At 50.4% G+C, this 15,651-nt stretch overlaps 1 protein-coding gene across 6 annotated transcripts; it reads right to left on the reverse strand.

Annotated features, from left to right (window-relative positions):
* Positions 1 to 1,554: 1,554 nt before the first annotated feature.
* Positions 1,555 to 15,312, reverse strand: Cd300lg (CD300 molecule like family member g). Of its 6 annotated transcripts, none has more exons than XM_048445765.3 (8): positions 14,938 to 15,312; positions 12,953 to 13,285; positions 10,386 to 10,517; positions 9,465 to 9,789; positions 7,990 to 8,102; positions 6,163 to 6,215; positions 3,648 to 3,767; positions 1,555 to 2,980 (listed from the first exon to the last, which is right to left on the reverse strand). In XM_048445765.3, the coding sequence occupies exons 1-8, from the start codon at positions 14,978 to 14,980 to the stop codon at positions 2,864 to 2,866; spliced, it is 1,236 nt and encodes a 411-aa protein (XP_048301722.3). In that variant the 5' UTR covers positions 14,981 to 15,312; the 3' UTR covers positions 1,555 to 2,863. The 6 variants fall into 6 exon arrangements, with proteins under 6 accessions (XP_048301722.3, XP_085551966.2, XP_048301724.3 ...); XM_085695840.2 differs by having other exon boundaries at positions 9,465 to 9,765; positions 14,938 to 15,310; XM_048445767.3 differs by lacking the exon at positions 10,386 to 10,517 and having other exon boundaries at positions 9,465 to 9,765; positions 14,938 to 15,302.
* Positions 15,313 to 15,651: the final 339 nt, after the last annotated feature.

Here is a 15,651-nt window from a genome sequence, read left to right on the forward strand (position 1 = left end):
AAGTGAGGCCGGGTTTGCTGACCACTGTTATTCCTTGTTTGCCATATTCTTGGGATTGAGAAAACTTCTTTTTAGCTTCCAGTTGGCATTAAGATATTTTCCTAAATTAAAGACATAATCTGAAAGAAATTATTTGGTTTTTTTTGGGTTTTTTTTGTTTTTTTTTTGTTTTTTTTTTTGGACACAGGGTCTTTCTATAACCCTGACTGTCCTGGAACTCACTCTGTAGAACAGGCTGGCCTCGAACTCACAGAGATTCACTTGCTTCTGCCTCCTAGGATTAAAGGCATCCACCACCATGCCTGACTTTTTGTTAATAGCTTTTAAAAATATAATTTAAAAAATTGATACATAGTAATTGTGTTTATATAACACACACACACAGAGAAAGAGAGAGAGAGAAAGAGAGAGAGAGAGAGAGAGAGAGAGAGAGAGAGAGGTTTCTTTTCCATCAGTCACTCTTAAACACCAGCATGCTTTAATTTATGTTGTGTCTTGAAGTAGGGTCTCATCACGCAGCACAGACTAGTCTTGAACTTGGAATTCTTCTCCCTCACCTCCTAAACACTGGGGTTACTGGTGTGTGATACTCTGTCAGGTTGGAAAGTCCACTTTGGATTAACTTTTTGGGTATTCTCTGCTAACTGCCCGGGGGCACTGCTTATCCCAGTTTTTAATATATTAATGGAGTTGCATGGCCTGTGTTCTTGTGGGTACAGACTCTTTCTCTCCCTCCCTTCCCCCTTCTCTCTCTCTCTCTGTCTCTTCTCTCTCTCTGTCTCTCTGTCTCTGTCTGTTTCTCTCTGTCTCTCCCTCTCTCCCTTCCCCCTTCTCTCTCTCCCTCCCCCTTCTCTTTCTCCCTCCCTTCCCCCTTCTCTCTCTGTCTCTTTCTGTCTGTCTATCTCTCTCTCTGTCTCTCTCTGTCTCTCTCTCTCCCTCCCCCTGCTTCTCTCTGTGAGGGGGTTTCACTTGCCCGTGACCCACACAGGCCAGAGGTCTGCATCGGCTGCCTTCCTCTAGGTTTGAGATGGCTTCTTACGGAATCTAGAGGTTGATGTCCTGGCTACCATGCTCTTGGGCTTTGCCATCTTCCCTCCAGCACTGGGGCACCGACGCACGGTGAGTTTGTTACAAGGATCTGGAACTTGGGTCCTCTTGCTTGCACAACAAATGCTTTACCTACTGAGTCATCCCTCCAGGAGAGGTTAGAAGAGGAGGGATGCATGTCTTTAATACCAGCACTCGGGAGGCAGAGGCAGAGGCAGAGGCAGAGGTAGGTGGATCTCTGTGAGTTCGAGGCCAGCCTGGTCTACAGAGTGAGTTCCAGGACAGATTCCAAAGCTACAGAGAAATCCTGTCTCAAAAAATAAAAAACAAGAGAGAAAGATAGAAAGAGAGAGATAAAGAGAAAAGAAAACATTCTCCTTCTCAGGACCACATGTTCCCACAGATCCTTCTAGAGATTTCCAATGGCAGTTATTGCTCCTGCATAAAGATCCACAGCTAGTGACAGAGAACCGGTTCAGTAAACTGAGGCACACCTGTATGCTGAAGTACTATGCAGCTGAGAAACAGTTTATTGTACAAGGTTTGTAGGACATGGAGGAATGCTTATGATGGGATAATGTGGGGTGGGGTGACCCCTCTGTGAAAGGAGCAACTGCAAAATGTGTGGAGGAGAAAGGTGGGGGATCCAGCCAAGTGCAGTCAGGGTGCCAACAGGGCTTGGTGAGGTTATAGATGACCTTAAAAACACTGCCCACCCCCTGCTTTTTGTCTTTCTCCCTGTGTTTCTATGTTTTCCGTGTTGAGTACCTCCCTCTCAGCGTGTCATTTTCAAAACAAAATAGTTAAAGAGAAGCAAAGAGTTGAGCCAGACCGTCTTTTCCTCATCCAGCTGGCCTGGATTTAGCATTATCCTCTAGTAATTGGAGTCTTGTTTCTTCCTGTCCCCTCCCCTCCCCACCCCACTCTGCTTTCCTCCTCCTCCTCCGCAAGCCTCCCAGTCCATGAAGTAGTAGCCCCTTTTGGACAGAGAACCTTTCTCCAATGTCCTTCCAAAGCTAGGAATACAGACAGGGTCGTGGGAAAGGAGAAGGAGAGACAGCTGACCCCTGGGCTGGCCGCCTCCATCACATCCATCGTGTGCCTGAGCAGGGAAGTATCAGGGAGCTCCTGCTGGGGCCATAGTGTTATGGCTAGAGCTGTAGGGAGCATGTGAGCACGACCCCACAGCGAAACAGAAGGAAGAAAGACTCTCCAGGCTAGAGGAAGCTGAGAATTCATCAGGCTCAAGTGTAGGAATCCTGGTCACTTGTCAGAGCCACTGGTGAAGACCCGGGCCTTGCCCTCCAGATGGTTTGGGGCGGGGCTCGGGAATTCTGCTTTAATGATTTTCTGAAGGGCCAGGATGCAGGTGTTTTATAAACACATATGTTTTATACACACGTATGTTGTCTCCTCCACAGCACCTGCGGCAAGAGAATCGGAGGGAAGCGTAGGTGGGATTTACAGGGGATGGGAGGAGGGACGGTTGCTGGGCACCCATGCCCAGGAAATTTCCTGGAACCCATACAAACTCAGCCCTCATCTACTGAGCCTTGCCAGGCCCTGGTGAAGGTCCGCAGCTGCGCACTCTTCCTAGAGATTAGAATATGCTGGGGAGGTCACGGCCTCTGGCCGGAATTGTTACGTCCACGCTGGGCTCCAGGGTCCCACAGATACACTTCGTTACCATTCTGGGCCACACAAGCAGGGAGCCTGGAGGAAGGTGGACGGAGCCCTGGAGTGTGAGCAGAGCCAGCGAATTCATGCAAACTCAGCGGTTCATCTTGACGGAGCCTGACCACGGGCCATCCCGCGGTTACACAGAGATGAACTCAGAGGCCAGTTCCTGTGCGGACACCTGCAGGGGAGGGTCTGCCATTGCATCCTCGTCCTCCTTGGCGTCCAGGGAAGGGGCTACCTCTACCTCTGTAGCCTGGAGAGAAGATGGTGAGGTTGAAAAGCAGAGCCTAGCGGTGGTGAGGTCTCCACTCTAGCAGAGCCCCCGCCCCCTCATCTCTTGTCTGTAGCGCATGCTTTTCTGAGACAAGGTCTCACCATGTAAACTGGTTTCTAATCCCCCAGCTCCTCCCTCTGACCACAGACTCCCAACTGTTAGGGTTACAGACATGCACCACAATGCCCTGCTCAGCTGAGAGCTCTTTAAGCAGACACCCAACATGCTATTAAAGAATTTTCTGAGGGGCTGGAGAGATGGCTCCGCGGTTAAGAGCACTGACTGCTCTTCCAGAGGTCCTGAGTTCAATTCCCAGCAACCACATGGTGGCTCACAGCCATCTGTAATGAGATCTGGAGCCCTCCTCTGGCGTGTGGGCAAACATGAAGGCAGAATGTTGTATACATAATAAATAAATAAATAAAATAATAAAAAAAAGAATCTTCTGAGCCTGGAAGAGGAGATTGTGAAGTCTGGAGCCTGGGTAAAATGACCTAGTCTTATTATGGTTTTGATAGGTTTAGACGGACAGATGTGGGAGTGGGGCTTCTGGGGAAGGAGGTGCTGGGGGAAGAGCCCTCCCCGCCTTGTCCCCATTATCTCAGTGGTGTCAGTTAGCATGGATTCCAGAGCCCTCTGTTCACACCTGGCCAAGGTGCTGGGTCTCTGTGAAGGGCACAGCGGAGGGCTCGGGGTTGCTAAGACACTCGGGAGGCGCAGCGAGGTTGATCATGGCATCTTCAGGCACCCAGTTGCTCCCTGGTGGCTGTAAGAGGAACTTGGTCAGAACTCAGGACAGCCTGTTCTTAGCAGCATAGACAGTCTGGAGCTAAGCCCAGGGAGCTAAAGAGGAAGGACATAGTTCTGGTTGCCATATGACTTCCGACACCTGGGTGTTACTTTGGCAAGTTAGAAACTCAAATACATGTTTCTTCTCAGGGTCACACAATCCAGATAGTACTAATTTTAAAGACAGGGCTTCGCCAAGTAATCCTGGATGACTTGGAACTTGCTATGTAGGCTAGGCTAGCCTTGAACTCACAGAGATCCCAGTGGCCTCCCGGATACTGGGAGTAAAGGCATGCGTCACCATGCTTTGTTTGTTTTCTGAGGCAGGGTCTCGGGCTTCCTAAATGGCTTTGAATTCCTAAGGTCAATGGTCATCCTAAGGATGACCTTGTTGAGGGCTGGCGTCCCAGGAGTGCACCGCCACCTCCAGCTTATGCTGGCTTGCTTCATGCACGCCAGGCAAGCACTCCACCAAGTGAGCTGCGCCCGCAGTCTCCGGACAGCATCTTCCCACCCAGTGATCAGAAACTTCTGGAATGGCTTGTTTTGTTTTAATCGTGTTATTCCTTCGTAACCAGAGGGAACAAGCAGGCTGTCTGCTGGTTTTCGTGGGCCTCAAAGATTCACCAGATACAAACAGCACAGGAGGCATTTGGTCTGTGACTATCCCATGCTTAGGGAAGAAAAATGGTTCTTTCTCTGGAGTCTGCGGGACCAGCCTTGGGCAGTACATACGACTGAATTCTTCCAACCCTTGCACTTCAGTGTGGAAGGATGGAAGGCCCAGCAGCCAGCCTCATAGACCTTGGGTGGTTTTGTCTAGTCCCCTCTCCTATCTTTCTACCTAAGGTCACTTCTGCTCAGTGTCCTTCTGCTCAAACTGCCCTGGGCTCTTTCTTGCTCCTTCCTACGGCTGCAGGGGGAGCTCAGGTGCCCCAGGTTGGAATCAGCCCCACCCAGAGTGGCAGGGCAGGAGGCACCCCCACACCCAACCGTGGCTGGTTTTCTGAACCCCAGCACTCTCCTGATGAGCCACCTCCACAACATACAACCAGAAGGTTGAGCTCTGAAGGTGGCCCAGGGTGGCCTCTGTTCCCATGACTTTTGCCTCACTCCCCTTAGCCACTTTTGGCCTTGTTCCACTTCCTGAGACAACAACAGCTGCTTCCTAAGTCAAGGAAGAGCCCATCCTCACTCAGCCCTCCCCTGGGTATCTGCCTGGAGTCTTTTGTCTTTACTGACGCCAGGAAAGAAGGGGATGACAGTTCCCCTTTCCTGGCCCCATGTTTGGAAGAATAAGAGTTGAAATGCCTCAGTAAGTAACTGCGTGGATTTTGGGGCAGGGCAACAGGCAAGGCAAGGTAGGATTTTTGTTTCTCAATGGACGGGGCGGGGGGCAGGCACTGGCCTGGGAAGTTGGACGGCTTGGTTCCTCAGGAAGATGTGCACAGGGACCTCTGTACGTACCCCTCCCGAGTCCCCACTCCCACTGGTTCCCTGCTTACAGCTGAGTCCTTGACCGGCCAAGCCTTGAGTAGCATGGCCTCAGAATCAGTGGAGGACCAGAAAAAAATATTTTGAGAGATTAAAGAATTGGTAAATCTGGGGCTCGAGAGATGGCTTAGTGGTTAAGAGGACTGGCTGTTCTAATAGGGAACCTGGGTTTGGTTCCCAGTACCCACGTGGTGGCTCACAATTGTCTGCGACTCCTGTTTCAGGGGATCCAATGACCCTCTTCTGGGCCCCATGGGCACCAGGCACACATGTGGTACACAAACATACATGCAGGCAAAATACTCATACACATAAAATAAAATAAATGAATCTTTTAAAAGAATTGAGAAACCTGAGTGCGGCTGTGTGGGTTTGGGCCAGACCTTCATACACTCTGGGCCTCGGTTTCATTTGTAGAAGAACAATGGAGTCATGTTTGAGGGGCCCTTGCACTCTGATGGGCTGTGGGTTCCCAGCCCGAGCCCTAGAAGATTGGGCTGGAAGCGGAGTCTGGGAGATCCCATCTCCAACATCGCTAACAGGTGAGATGGGATCAGAGTTTAGATACAAACTGACCCGGGATTCACAGGGATCCTTCTTGCTCCAATGCTGAAGAACCATGATTCTAAATGGCGTGGGAGGAGGGTACCCGCTTGGTGGAACGATACCTACCTGGTTCTTGGTGAGCCTGCCTGATTCCAGGTCAATGATGGGCATGCCAAGGATCTCACACCCTAAAGGGCCGGCCTGGAGACGCCCACAGATCCTTTCAAGGCTGAGAGCGAGCTCTGCCTCTGGGTGGGCACAGAGATGGGCCTGGAAGTCTGACCTAGGCCCCAAAGGGGTTGATCTCAGACTTTGGCTCCCTGGGTCCTTACCGAAGCTGGAAGGTAGACCTTCTCGTTCCTCTGTGTCTTCATGGTCAGCCAAGCTGAAAGAGACCCAGAAGAACTTTGAGGCCAGGAAGACCTTGAGTCATTCCCAGAATGTAGAAGGTCATGTCACCTTCTGTATGGGGTGTATGGGGGATTCCCAGAGGGAGCTAGGAGACCCTGAAGCAGGACGCCCTGTCTAGCTCAGCCTTTTAGGAAGGAGTCGGCATTTGAGATCTATGTGAACTAGAAAGTGGGTGAGGAAACTCTCTTCACTTTTGAACCTTAATAAGCATAGGGGACATTTACAACTTGATGTTAATTGTCCTATGGGAGGCCTGGCCCTTAACTTGAGGGGTGGGACCTAGGGGGTATCTTTTTGAAGGGGTCTGTGGGCCTGTCTTCTTTTCAGTTCCTAGCCATGAGTGAGCAGTTCTGCCCTCACGTGAGGTATCTCATCAGAAGCCACGTGACATGAATTTTGTTTGACCCAGATGCCCACCACAGGTACCCTGAGGGTTAATTTTCTTCACACACAGGTTCTGAATTGAGCTCTGAGACTCTGCATTTCTAACAGGCTACCAGAGGGGGCGCTGCTGTTTGCTGGGGAACCACAATTCCAGAGGTAAGATGTTAGCTAAGTGGCTTCAGAGTTGAGACTATTCCCACCCGGTGTGTTCCCTTCTGGTCTCCTATGAGGGAACCTGGGGACACGAATAAGCTGAGATTTCTTACAAGGTCGGAAGCAGGTCCAGGAAAGCCCCAGGCCCACCTTCTCTGGGATGCCACTGTAGGTCTCTTTCTGGTTCTACTATTTCCTAGGCCTACAAACCCAAGGCAAGCTGCCTAACCGTCCACTTTCCTCCACTATAAGATGGGGTGCCCCACAGCACCATAGGTTAATGGAGATGAGATGCAGGAGCTTGCCTGGTTCCTGGCACTCTTAATACCATGACATCATGTAAGCTGCTTGACCTCTATCATCCAGTACAGAAGCCAGAAGCCACACATGTCACCCAGCACTGGAATGTGGTCATGTGAAATCATACCTAAACTTCCAAAGGCTCAACATGGAATCTCCCCTCCCCCCCCCAAAAAAAACCACAGTGTAGGGTAGGAACATCAAATTTTGTTGAAGTTTTAAGATGGGGGTCTGGCTGTATTGCTCAGGCTGCTTTCAAATTCCTGGACTCAACTGATCCTCCTGCCTAAGTGTGAGTAGCTGAGACGATAGGCATACACTACAATGTCCAGGTTTCCTTAATATCTTAGCATTGGTTCCGTGTTGAATTGGTCATGTTTCAGGTATATCGAATTGAATGAAATTTAATTGTTATTGTTAAAATCAGCTTTGCTAGCTCTTTTGCCCTGCTTGCTCATCTATTTGTTTGTTTAGACACGCAGCCCAGGCTAGAATCGAACTCATTATGTGTCCAAGTCTGTCCTTAAGCTTCTGCCCCCCCTTTCTCCACCTTCCGCGCGCTGAGGTTATAGGCAGATGCTTCCATCTTGGCTCCCTGAGCTTCCATATGAAAGAGCTCTCATTTCCCAGCTGAATTGTTCTTCCCAGTGCTGGCTGCTTCACGGCGCCTCAGAGGGAAACAGCTAGGTTGTTTTGTTTTGGTTTGGTTTTTTTGAGACAGGGTTCCTCTGTGTATCCCTGACTGTCCTGGAGCTCACTCTGTAGACCAGGCTGACCTTGAACTCAGAGATCCTCTGAGTTCTGGGACTAAAGGGGTGCGCCCATACACACAGCGAACAAAAGGTTGTCAGACCCACCCACTGAGGCCTCACAGGTCTGCACAAGCCTCCTCCCACATGTCAATCACTTACCTTTCTTTCTCCACCGGAGCATGTGGCTGCCAAAGGCAATCAGACCTGTAGCCAGCAGAAGGGACAAGAGCACCCAGACTGGGGCCATCATGCGGTCCATCGGGATGGACACACTAGAGGAGAGATGAAAGGAGCCCGGTGGTGGTTACCAGATCAGCCATCTATGTCCTTGAGACCCATGCATAAGCTGAGAAAGCCAGTTTCTAGCCTGAGGGCCAGCACAGCCAGGCTAAGACTGGCAGGGCACTCAGGCCCCGAATCGAGGCTCGCTGAGTTCGAACCCTGGTCTTGACATTTCAGGGATGTGTCTCTTTGAGTAAGTGACTAGACAACCTTTCAGATCACCAATTTTATTTCCTATGAAGCAGGGCTTGGAATGTTTAAGATACTGAGTTCAGGGGCTGGAGAGATGGCTCAGAGGTTAAGAGCACTGATCATTCTTCCAGAGGTCCTAGGTTCAATTCCCAGCACCTACATGGCGGCTCACAACTGTCTGTAACTATAGTTCCTGATACCCTTACACAGGTATTTACATGCAGACAAAACATCAATGCACATAAAAAATAAATGGATAAATTTAAAAAAAGATACTGAGTTCAAAGACAGGTGATCCTTGCACTTGGGACATAGACGATCAGGAAGATCAGGAGGTTTAGGTCATCCTTGGCTACACAGGGAGCTGGAGGCCAGCCTGAGCTACATGAGAGAACTTATCTCAAATTAAATACTCCTCCCACTAGGAACAAACCTTAGTATAGTACCTAGCTATATTTGCTGCTAAACTACAATTCATAAGCATGACTTTTTATTTTTAAACAAGGCCTCACAAACTTACTCAGCCTGGCCTTGAACTTGTGGCCTCCCTAACTCTAAGTAATTGGAATTACAGCTGTGCTCCTCCACATCCGGCAAGAAATGGGGAGACTCACTGGCCTGAAGGCGGTGTCACCAGCACCGGTTCATGGCAACACAATGCTCTAATTCAGCGTCCAGTCAGGTTTTTGTCACCCGGGGAGATCTGAAGGCATGAGGGGCCAGTGTTTTAGAGATCTTCCGTGTGTGCTCTGCCCGGGGTACCCCATCCCTACAGGACATGTTCAGCCTGGCCTGAACCTGCTAGTGGTGACCTGAAAGGCAGGAACTGGGAGTAGGTAGAGCCCCCAGAATCCTTTGCTGCAGACTGGGATCCAGCTGTGTCAAGAAAAAGTTGGTGAAGGGCTTTCATATTTTCATACAGCACAGGACTCAGAGCAAAGTATACAGGGAAACCCCTGAGCTGGGGTGACTTGAGCGGAAGAGAAATGCTTTTTGGGTCCAAGGTAGACCCTTCATCTCAGATGGCTCTGTGTGTCCAGATGAGCCCTGCGAGGGGACTCAGGTCCGAAATCTGCCTCCTGAACCACAGGCTGTGGCCGCCACCAGAGGAAGTGTCTGCCTGGAGGAAAGAAAGGTCACCTCGGGTCCCCTGGACTCACCTGGACTCGAGGACACGACTGGCCTCGGAGTCCTCTGGTACGATGCTGAGCGGCCAGATGACTGGGCGGGAGCTCCCTGCATGAGGAGAGGTCGCTGTGTGAGGAGAGCTCCCAGCATATGGAGAGGTTCCTGGGGAAGGGGAGGTTCCTGCAGACCAGGCTGGGGTTGCTGTGTGAGGAGCACTCCCAGAATATGGAGAGGTTCCTGGGAGAACCTGGGAGGTTCCTGAAGACCAGGCTGGGGCCGCCTCCGTGAACACAGGGGCCTTAACCTCTGTCTTCCCCTGCTTGACTGTGACGACTGTCGGGTGGAGACCAGGAGAAGCTATAAGTCCAAAAACAATACCTCAGCACCTTCCCTGGCCCTTGAGCTCCACCCAGACTGACATTTGAACATGAACCTTTCCAATCTCTCAGGGTGTTCTCAACTAAAACACTTCCCAGGAGGCAAGCAGAGGCCTAAGTGAGGCCCTTAGAGCAAGAAGACCCTGGACCAGGCACATCTATGTGTAATCTGTTTTGTAGACATAAACCCTACCCCCATGGCCCTGTCCTACATCCTGGTCCTTCCCTTAGTCCAGGCCACGGTCACCTCTTCTCTGACCAAAAAGCAACTTCTCCATCTGTCCAGCGCTGAACCTCCTGACCCCTATGTCCCAATAAGGCCTAACCTCCTTCAGCTCCCAAAAGCTGTGCAGAGCAAGGTGGCAAAGGCAGGTCTGAGGTCAGGGCCAATGTCTGGCTCATCCCCAGATCCTGAGGAAGAGCTTTGGGGTCAGCTGTAGCCATTTCCCAGGTAATCCTGAGTCAGTGCCTAGTTCCTTTGAGCCAGTCTGGCTTCTGTGGTTGTTGGGAACAGCTGGGTGGCCCTCACACTATGTTTTCTGAAATGGAGAAGGAGAAGTAAAGCCATTGACTCACTCAGTTCTGGGAGCTGAGTCTGCCAGGCTTTTGCCTTGGGCTGAAGGATCCTTGTAGCTGTGAGAGGCTGGAAGGAGGGGTTGGGGGAAGTAGGGCAGCAGGTGCCAGTGGGGGTGGGACTGTCCCTTCTTCCTAAAGGAAATGGAGAGGCTGCTCTCAGGAGAGACAGACATTGCCACAGTGGGCCCCTCATTCTCAGTAGAGGCGCCATTGTTGTCTCCTCTGAGCCAATCGGAGGCCATAAACTGGCAGATCCCAGTGGATCCCAGGTCTTCCCCACCTGCTGTCCATATTAGTCTCTCATTGGATCAGGTCTTCTGCATTCCTTGCCCCAACCTGCTTCTTTCGTGCCTTTGCACGGACACCCGTATTTCTAAAACACACATCAGATCCTATTGCCTCTTGTTTTGGAAGCCATCAGTGGCTCCCCATTTTAGCTGTGAGCTGAAACGCCTCCTGCTTACTTAGTGTGTTTGAAGCTCTGACTTCAGATCACCCTACCAAAGTCACCTCTTTCCCCACGGGGAACTCACGGAGCCACGCAAAGATGCCCTGTGTTCAGGGTCACCCTTTCTACTGCTGTGCCTTTGCCAGGTTGTTCCTCTGTGAAACCATTCTCTTACACCTCTGCCTACAGCTCCCCCTCACCTCTGCCCCCAACCCCTGCCCTGTCTTCCATCATCCTCTAGAAGTTAAGTCTCAGTAACGTGGAGGAATTCTCCCCTTCTTTTGTGTACCCCAATATCCCGTGTCTGTCTCCTGGGGAGCTAGTGCTCACTCTGACTACAGCTATGGATTTGCAGGGTCTCCCACGGGGCTGGGATTCCTCAAGGGTCAGCATCCCTGAGTCTGTTCTGACCACATCTAACCCGGACATTCTGGGATTGCTCTCCACTCTCAAGTCTAACGCTCAGACATTTATTCATATTTTTTCTAAGTAGTCGACTAAATCTTCTGTAAATCAAGAGCAGCTTTCTATTTTGTGTGTTTCTAAGTCTCTGGGCCTTGCCTAGGGCCTCCAGAAGATGAGAAACAGAGGATGTGATAGTGGGTATGCCCAGCCCAGTTTGAGGAATAAAGGATGTGATAGTGGGGATGTCCAGCCTAGATTGGCCCTGGAGGCTGCTAGTTCCCTCTGGCTTGTTAACTTTGCAGGGATTCTGGGAGCTGGTTGTTAAATGTTTGGCAGATAGAAACTGGATTTGCAGGAGAGAGTGTTGCTACCAGAGAAACCTATAAACATTACAGCCCAGTGTCCCCAGTGGCTGTGGGGGGCACCCACTGACACAGCCCTCATCATTGGCAGGATGAGCTGTCATCAGAAGCCAACCAGCTCTGTCATGAAAGGATGAAAAGGCATGGATCACATACCTCGGAGAGGTGACAAGAGCTCAGGGCAAGAACCAGACACAAGAGAGTCTCAAAACTAGAGAGCAGTAGCCTGGGCATGGTGGCACAGGACCTTAGTCCCAGCACTCAGGAGGCAGAGACAGGTAGATCTCTGTGAGTTCTAGGCCAGTCAGAGCAGTCAGAGCTACACAGTGAGACATCATCTAAAAAGCCAAATAAATAAAAGAAATAAAGAGAGCTATTCACAATTAGGAAAAAAAAATGTCTGTGCACTGTTAAGAGCTGGAAGAGACTGGGACCTTCTGAATAACAGAACCCATTCAAGGAGTATCGTTCTACCGCTACAGCATTAGGGATGCAGTCCAGGGTCTTACCCACAGCTGGCCCTCTGAGCCACACCCTCCGGTCTCATCAGTGAGGCTTTATTGCTGCTCTTAGCGTTAGGTTAGTTTACTTTTATTTCCCTGAACTGTCATAGAGACTCAGGAGTGACAGAGAATGGGCTGTGAGGACAGACTGGGGCTTAGGATGGGTCCTAGCTCCTGGGCCCATCTTTTGAACAGAGTTATAGGTTGCAGTGATCTGGGTTTGAATCCTGCCTGCTCTGCTTCCTGTCTCGACCTTAGGTCAGTCACTGAGTGTCTTGGAGTGTCTCTGTGTCCCATGTGGGAAGTGGTGGTTCGGAGATCTACCCAGCTCTCACTGGCTGAGACAGGACTGTCTGTACTCTGGCACCCTCCAGCTTTCCTCCCCTGGGTTCTCCAGACAAAAGGTGGAAAAAAATACAGAGACCATCAGCACAGTGAAGCCAGCTCATGGCTTAGGGAACACTGCAGGCTGGGCCTGGGAGGCGACCATGGTTAGTCTGGGCTCAGAATGTTTGGGGAGCATATGTGACACAGGAAATCTGTGGGTCCTTCCTTGTCACCTGAGATGGTCATCTTGTCCTCATCCTGCCTCCCCCAAGACATCCAGACCAAGAGCGACAGGTGTGACCTATGAAATCCTAGCAGGGAGACTTGCCAGAGCAAAGGGACAACTGAGGCTTCTCTGCGTTGTTTCCAGTGCTCAGCAGGTGTCCCTACTGACTCCTAAGTCCTAGAGAAGGCCTGATGAGGTTGGTACCAAGACTGCCCCCTTCTGTAACAGGAAACTGTTTCCACGGTTCAGGTCCTCTTGCCCATCCCACCCAGGCAGTGGGGAGACCCGTTTGTTACCTGGAAAGACAATGAGAGACACTTCAAAAGATTCATCGAAGCCCAGTCTGTCAATCCCGCACCAGTACTTCCCCGAGTCCTTCATGGTAAGGTCCCTCATGGTCACGGTCATCGAGAGGTCTCGGGGCCTGTCTCGGATGGACATCCGGCCCCGTACCACCTCCTGGTTCTGACTTGAGTAGACAATGTCGGAGCAGCGGGACAGGACGAGGCCACCCTCTCGGCACCAGTACTTCCTGTGTCCCCTCACCTTCTTCTCGTAGGTGCACTGCAAGGACACGCTGTCACCTTCAAATCCACTGACCTCCTTTGGGCCCTTCAGGGCTTCATAACCTGAAAATACAGCGTGAATGGAGACGGGATGTCTATGGATCCAAGTACTGGGCCCAGACCCGAAGCTCCCATTTCACAGGGAGGAAGGGAGGCTTTCTCACCAGATCTTCTGAGGCAGACGTAAAAAGCCCCAGGGTTCTCTTCTTCTAGGGAACCTTAAGACAAACCTGTCACTCCTTCCTTAAACACCATTAATGGAAAGGGATAGACAAAGTTCTAGACTCAGATTGCTGGGAGTTTGAGTCCCAGCCTTGGCATTCCATAGCTTCGTGATGTCGGGCAAGTTGCTTAACCCATCTAAGTTTTCTCGTCTATAGAGGATATTAACATTCTCCTTCATTGCATTTGAGAGACATGAGCCAGGCTGGCCAGAAAGCTCAAGGGGTAAAGACACTTGCTGCTAAGCCCAACAAAGTGAGTCTAAGACTCAAGAAGAAGAGGACAGACCACAAAGGTTGTACAGCGACCTCCTCACGTGTGCTGTGCCTTTTGTGTGCTAATGCGTGCTCATATGTGCATACACACACATGAGAAATACATGTCATAAAGACTTCAGAAAACAGTCTGAGTTAATTTATGTATTATTAAGGGAAAACTGAACAAACATGCCCTGAACAGCTATAAGATGCATCCTGATTTTTAGATCTTAATGGGTTAAGGAAGCCCAGCATGGTGGGCTCTCTTGTGGTCGCAGCTACTTGGGATCAGGGCAAGTTCAAGTCTGGTCTGTCTGAAACAATGGAAAGAGCTGTGGATGCAGCTTAGCCGTGGAGCACTCACTTAGCATGCTCCAGTGCCTAGGTTCCACCCTCCTCTGAGCATTACCTTTTCTGCAATAAAATAAAATATAAAATAAAATAGAAATAAAATAAAATAAAATAAAATAAAAGATAAAAATGATAAGAGCAAAGAAAGCTCCCCTGTAGGTGCGCTCCAGCTACCCTTCAGCCCTTTGCCCTCTTGCAATGAACTAACTAAACTAAATATACTGTGTGTAGTATATTTAAATGTATATATGTACACACACACACACACACACACACACAGCAGTAAGAGCACTTGCAGTAAAAACATGATGTCCTGAGTTTGATCCCCTGATCCCATAGTGGAAGGAGAAATCCCAAAAGTTCTCTGATCTCATGAATGCTGTGCGACACACATGCTCCCTCCCTCCTTCCTTCTCTTACACACACACACACACACACACACACACACGCACGCACACATGCACATACATGCACACACGATAACAATAATAAATTAAAATTTAAAAATAAGTAAAGTGTGAAAAAAATGAAAGCAAAGAAAGAGAAGCAAGTTTAGTAGAAATCCAACCAAGTTAGCTGAGTTGACAAGCTAAGTAGATGCATCTCTGTGACCCGAGAGGCTCAGCTCCTTCTACACCTGCACAGCCACGCAGTGGCCACAAACACGCGTGAGGAAGACCCTTGGGTCTGAGCTCAAAAACACCAGGTGCTGCGCCCAGGGTTGCCAGACTGAGGATGGCTTAGCTGGGATGAAATGTAGAAGTATCTTCCTCCACCCCACCTCCTCAGGGGGTGGAGGGGAAGAGCGACTCTGCAGACCAGAAGAGTGAGCTCAGGTCCGCACCTGCCTGCCCCTCCATCCCTGTCACCGCCATTCCCCCTCACCTGGGAGCACCAGGCAGCTCCACAGCAGGACTAGAGGCCGCATGGTGGGTGATGGACACCGTGGGAGCAGATGCCGGCAATTGCCAGCTCCTTCGGGCCACTCGGGGCTTTAGCTTCTTGCAGAAACGCCAGGCTGGAACCAGGAAGGGAGGGGAGGGGCGTGCATCCCCTTGTCCAGCCCAGTCTCAGAGGCGCCTCTGTTTTTCCTCCTGCTACCTTTGTGTTGGTTATTGCAGCCTGCAGACCCGCACCAACGCTTCTCCAAAACCCCAGTTCCTGCTTAACCTTAATCCGAGATCTGAGCACCACAGCTCTGCCGGTGACATTCAGGAGTCTGAGGGATCTGATGGGAAAAACTTGCACCGTGGCCTTTAGGAACCTCTGATAGATTGCTTTCCCATCTGTTCAGAATCCCCAAGCCAGGCGGTGGTGGCTGCGGCATAAGTCTTTAATCCCACTCGGGAGGAAGAGGTAGGCAGATTTCTGTGTGTTCGAGGTCAGCCTGGTCTACAGAGCAAGTTTCAGGACAGGATCCAAAGATACAGAGAAACCCTGTCTCGAAAAACCAAAACCAAACAAACCCTGAAGCAATTAGTTGTTGCTGACATCCCAAATTTCGTGTATACTCCTCGCTGTTTGGAAAGTTATTGTTAGACCTGCCCCTAGATCTGAGTATCCAAGTACTAGATATGGAAGCACATTTATTGACTAGTA

Source organism: Myodes glareolus, chromosome 9, assembly GCF_982192425.1.
Source record: "Myodes glareolus chromosome 9, mMyoGla1.1, whole genome shotgun sequence".
Classification (NCBI taxonomy): domain Eukaryota; kingdom Metazoa; phylum Chordata; class Mammalia; order Rodentia; family Cricetidae; genus Myodes; species Myodes glareolus.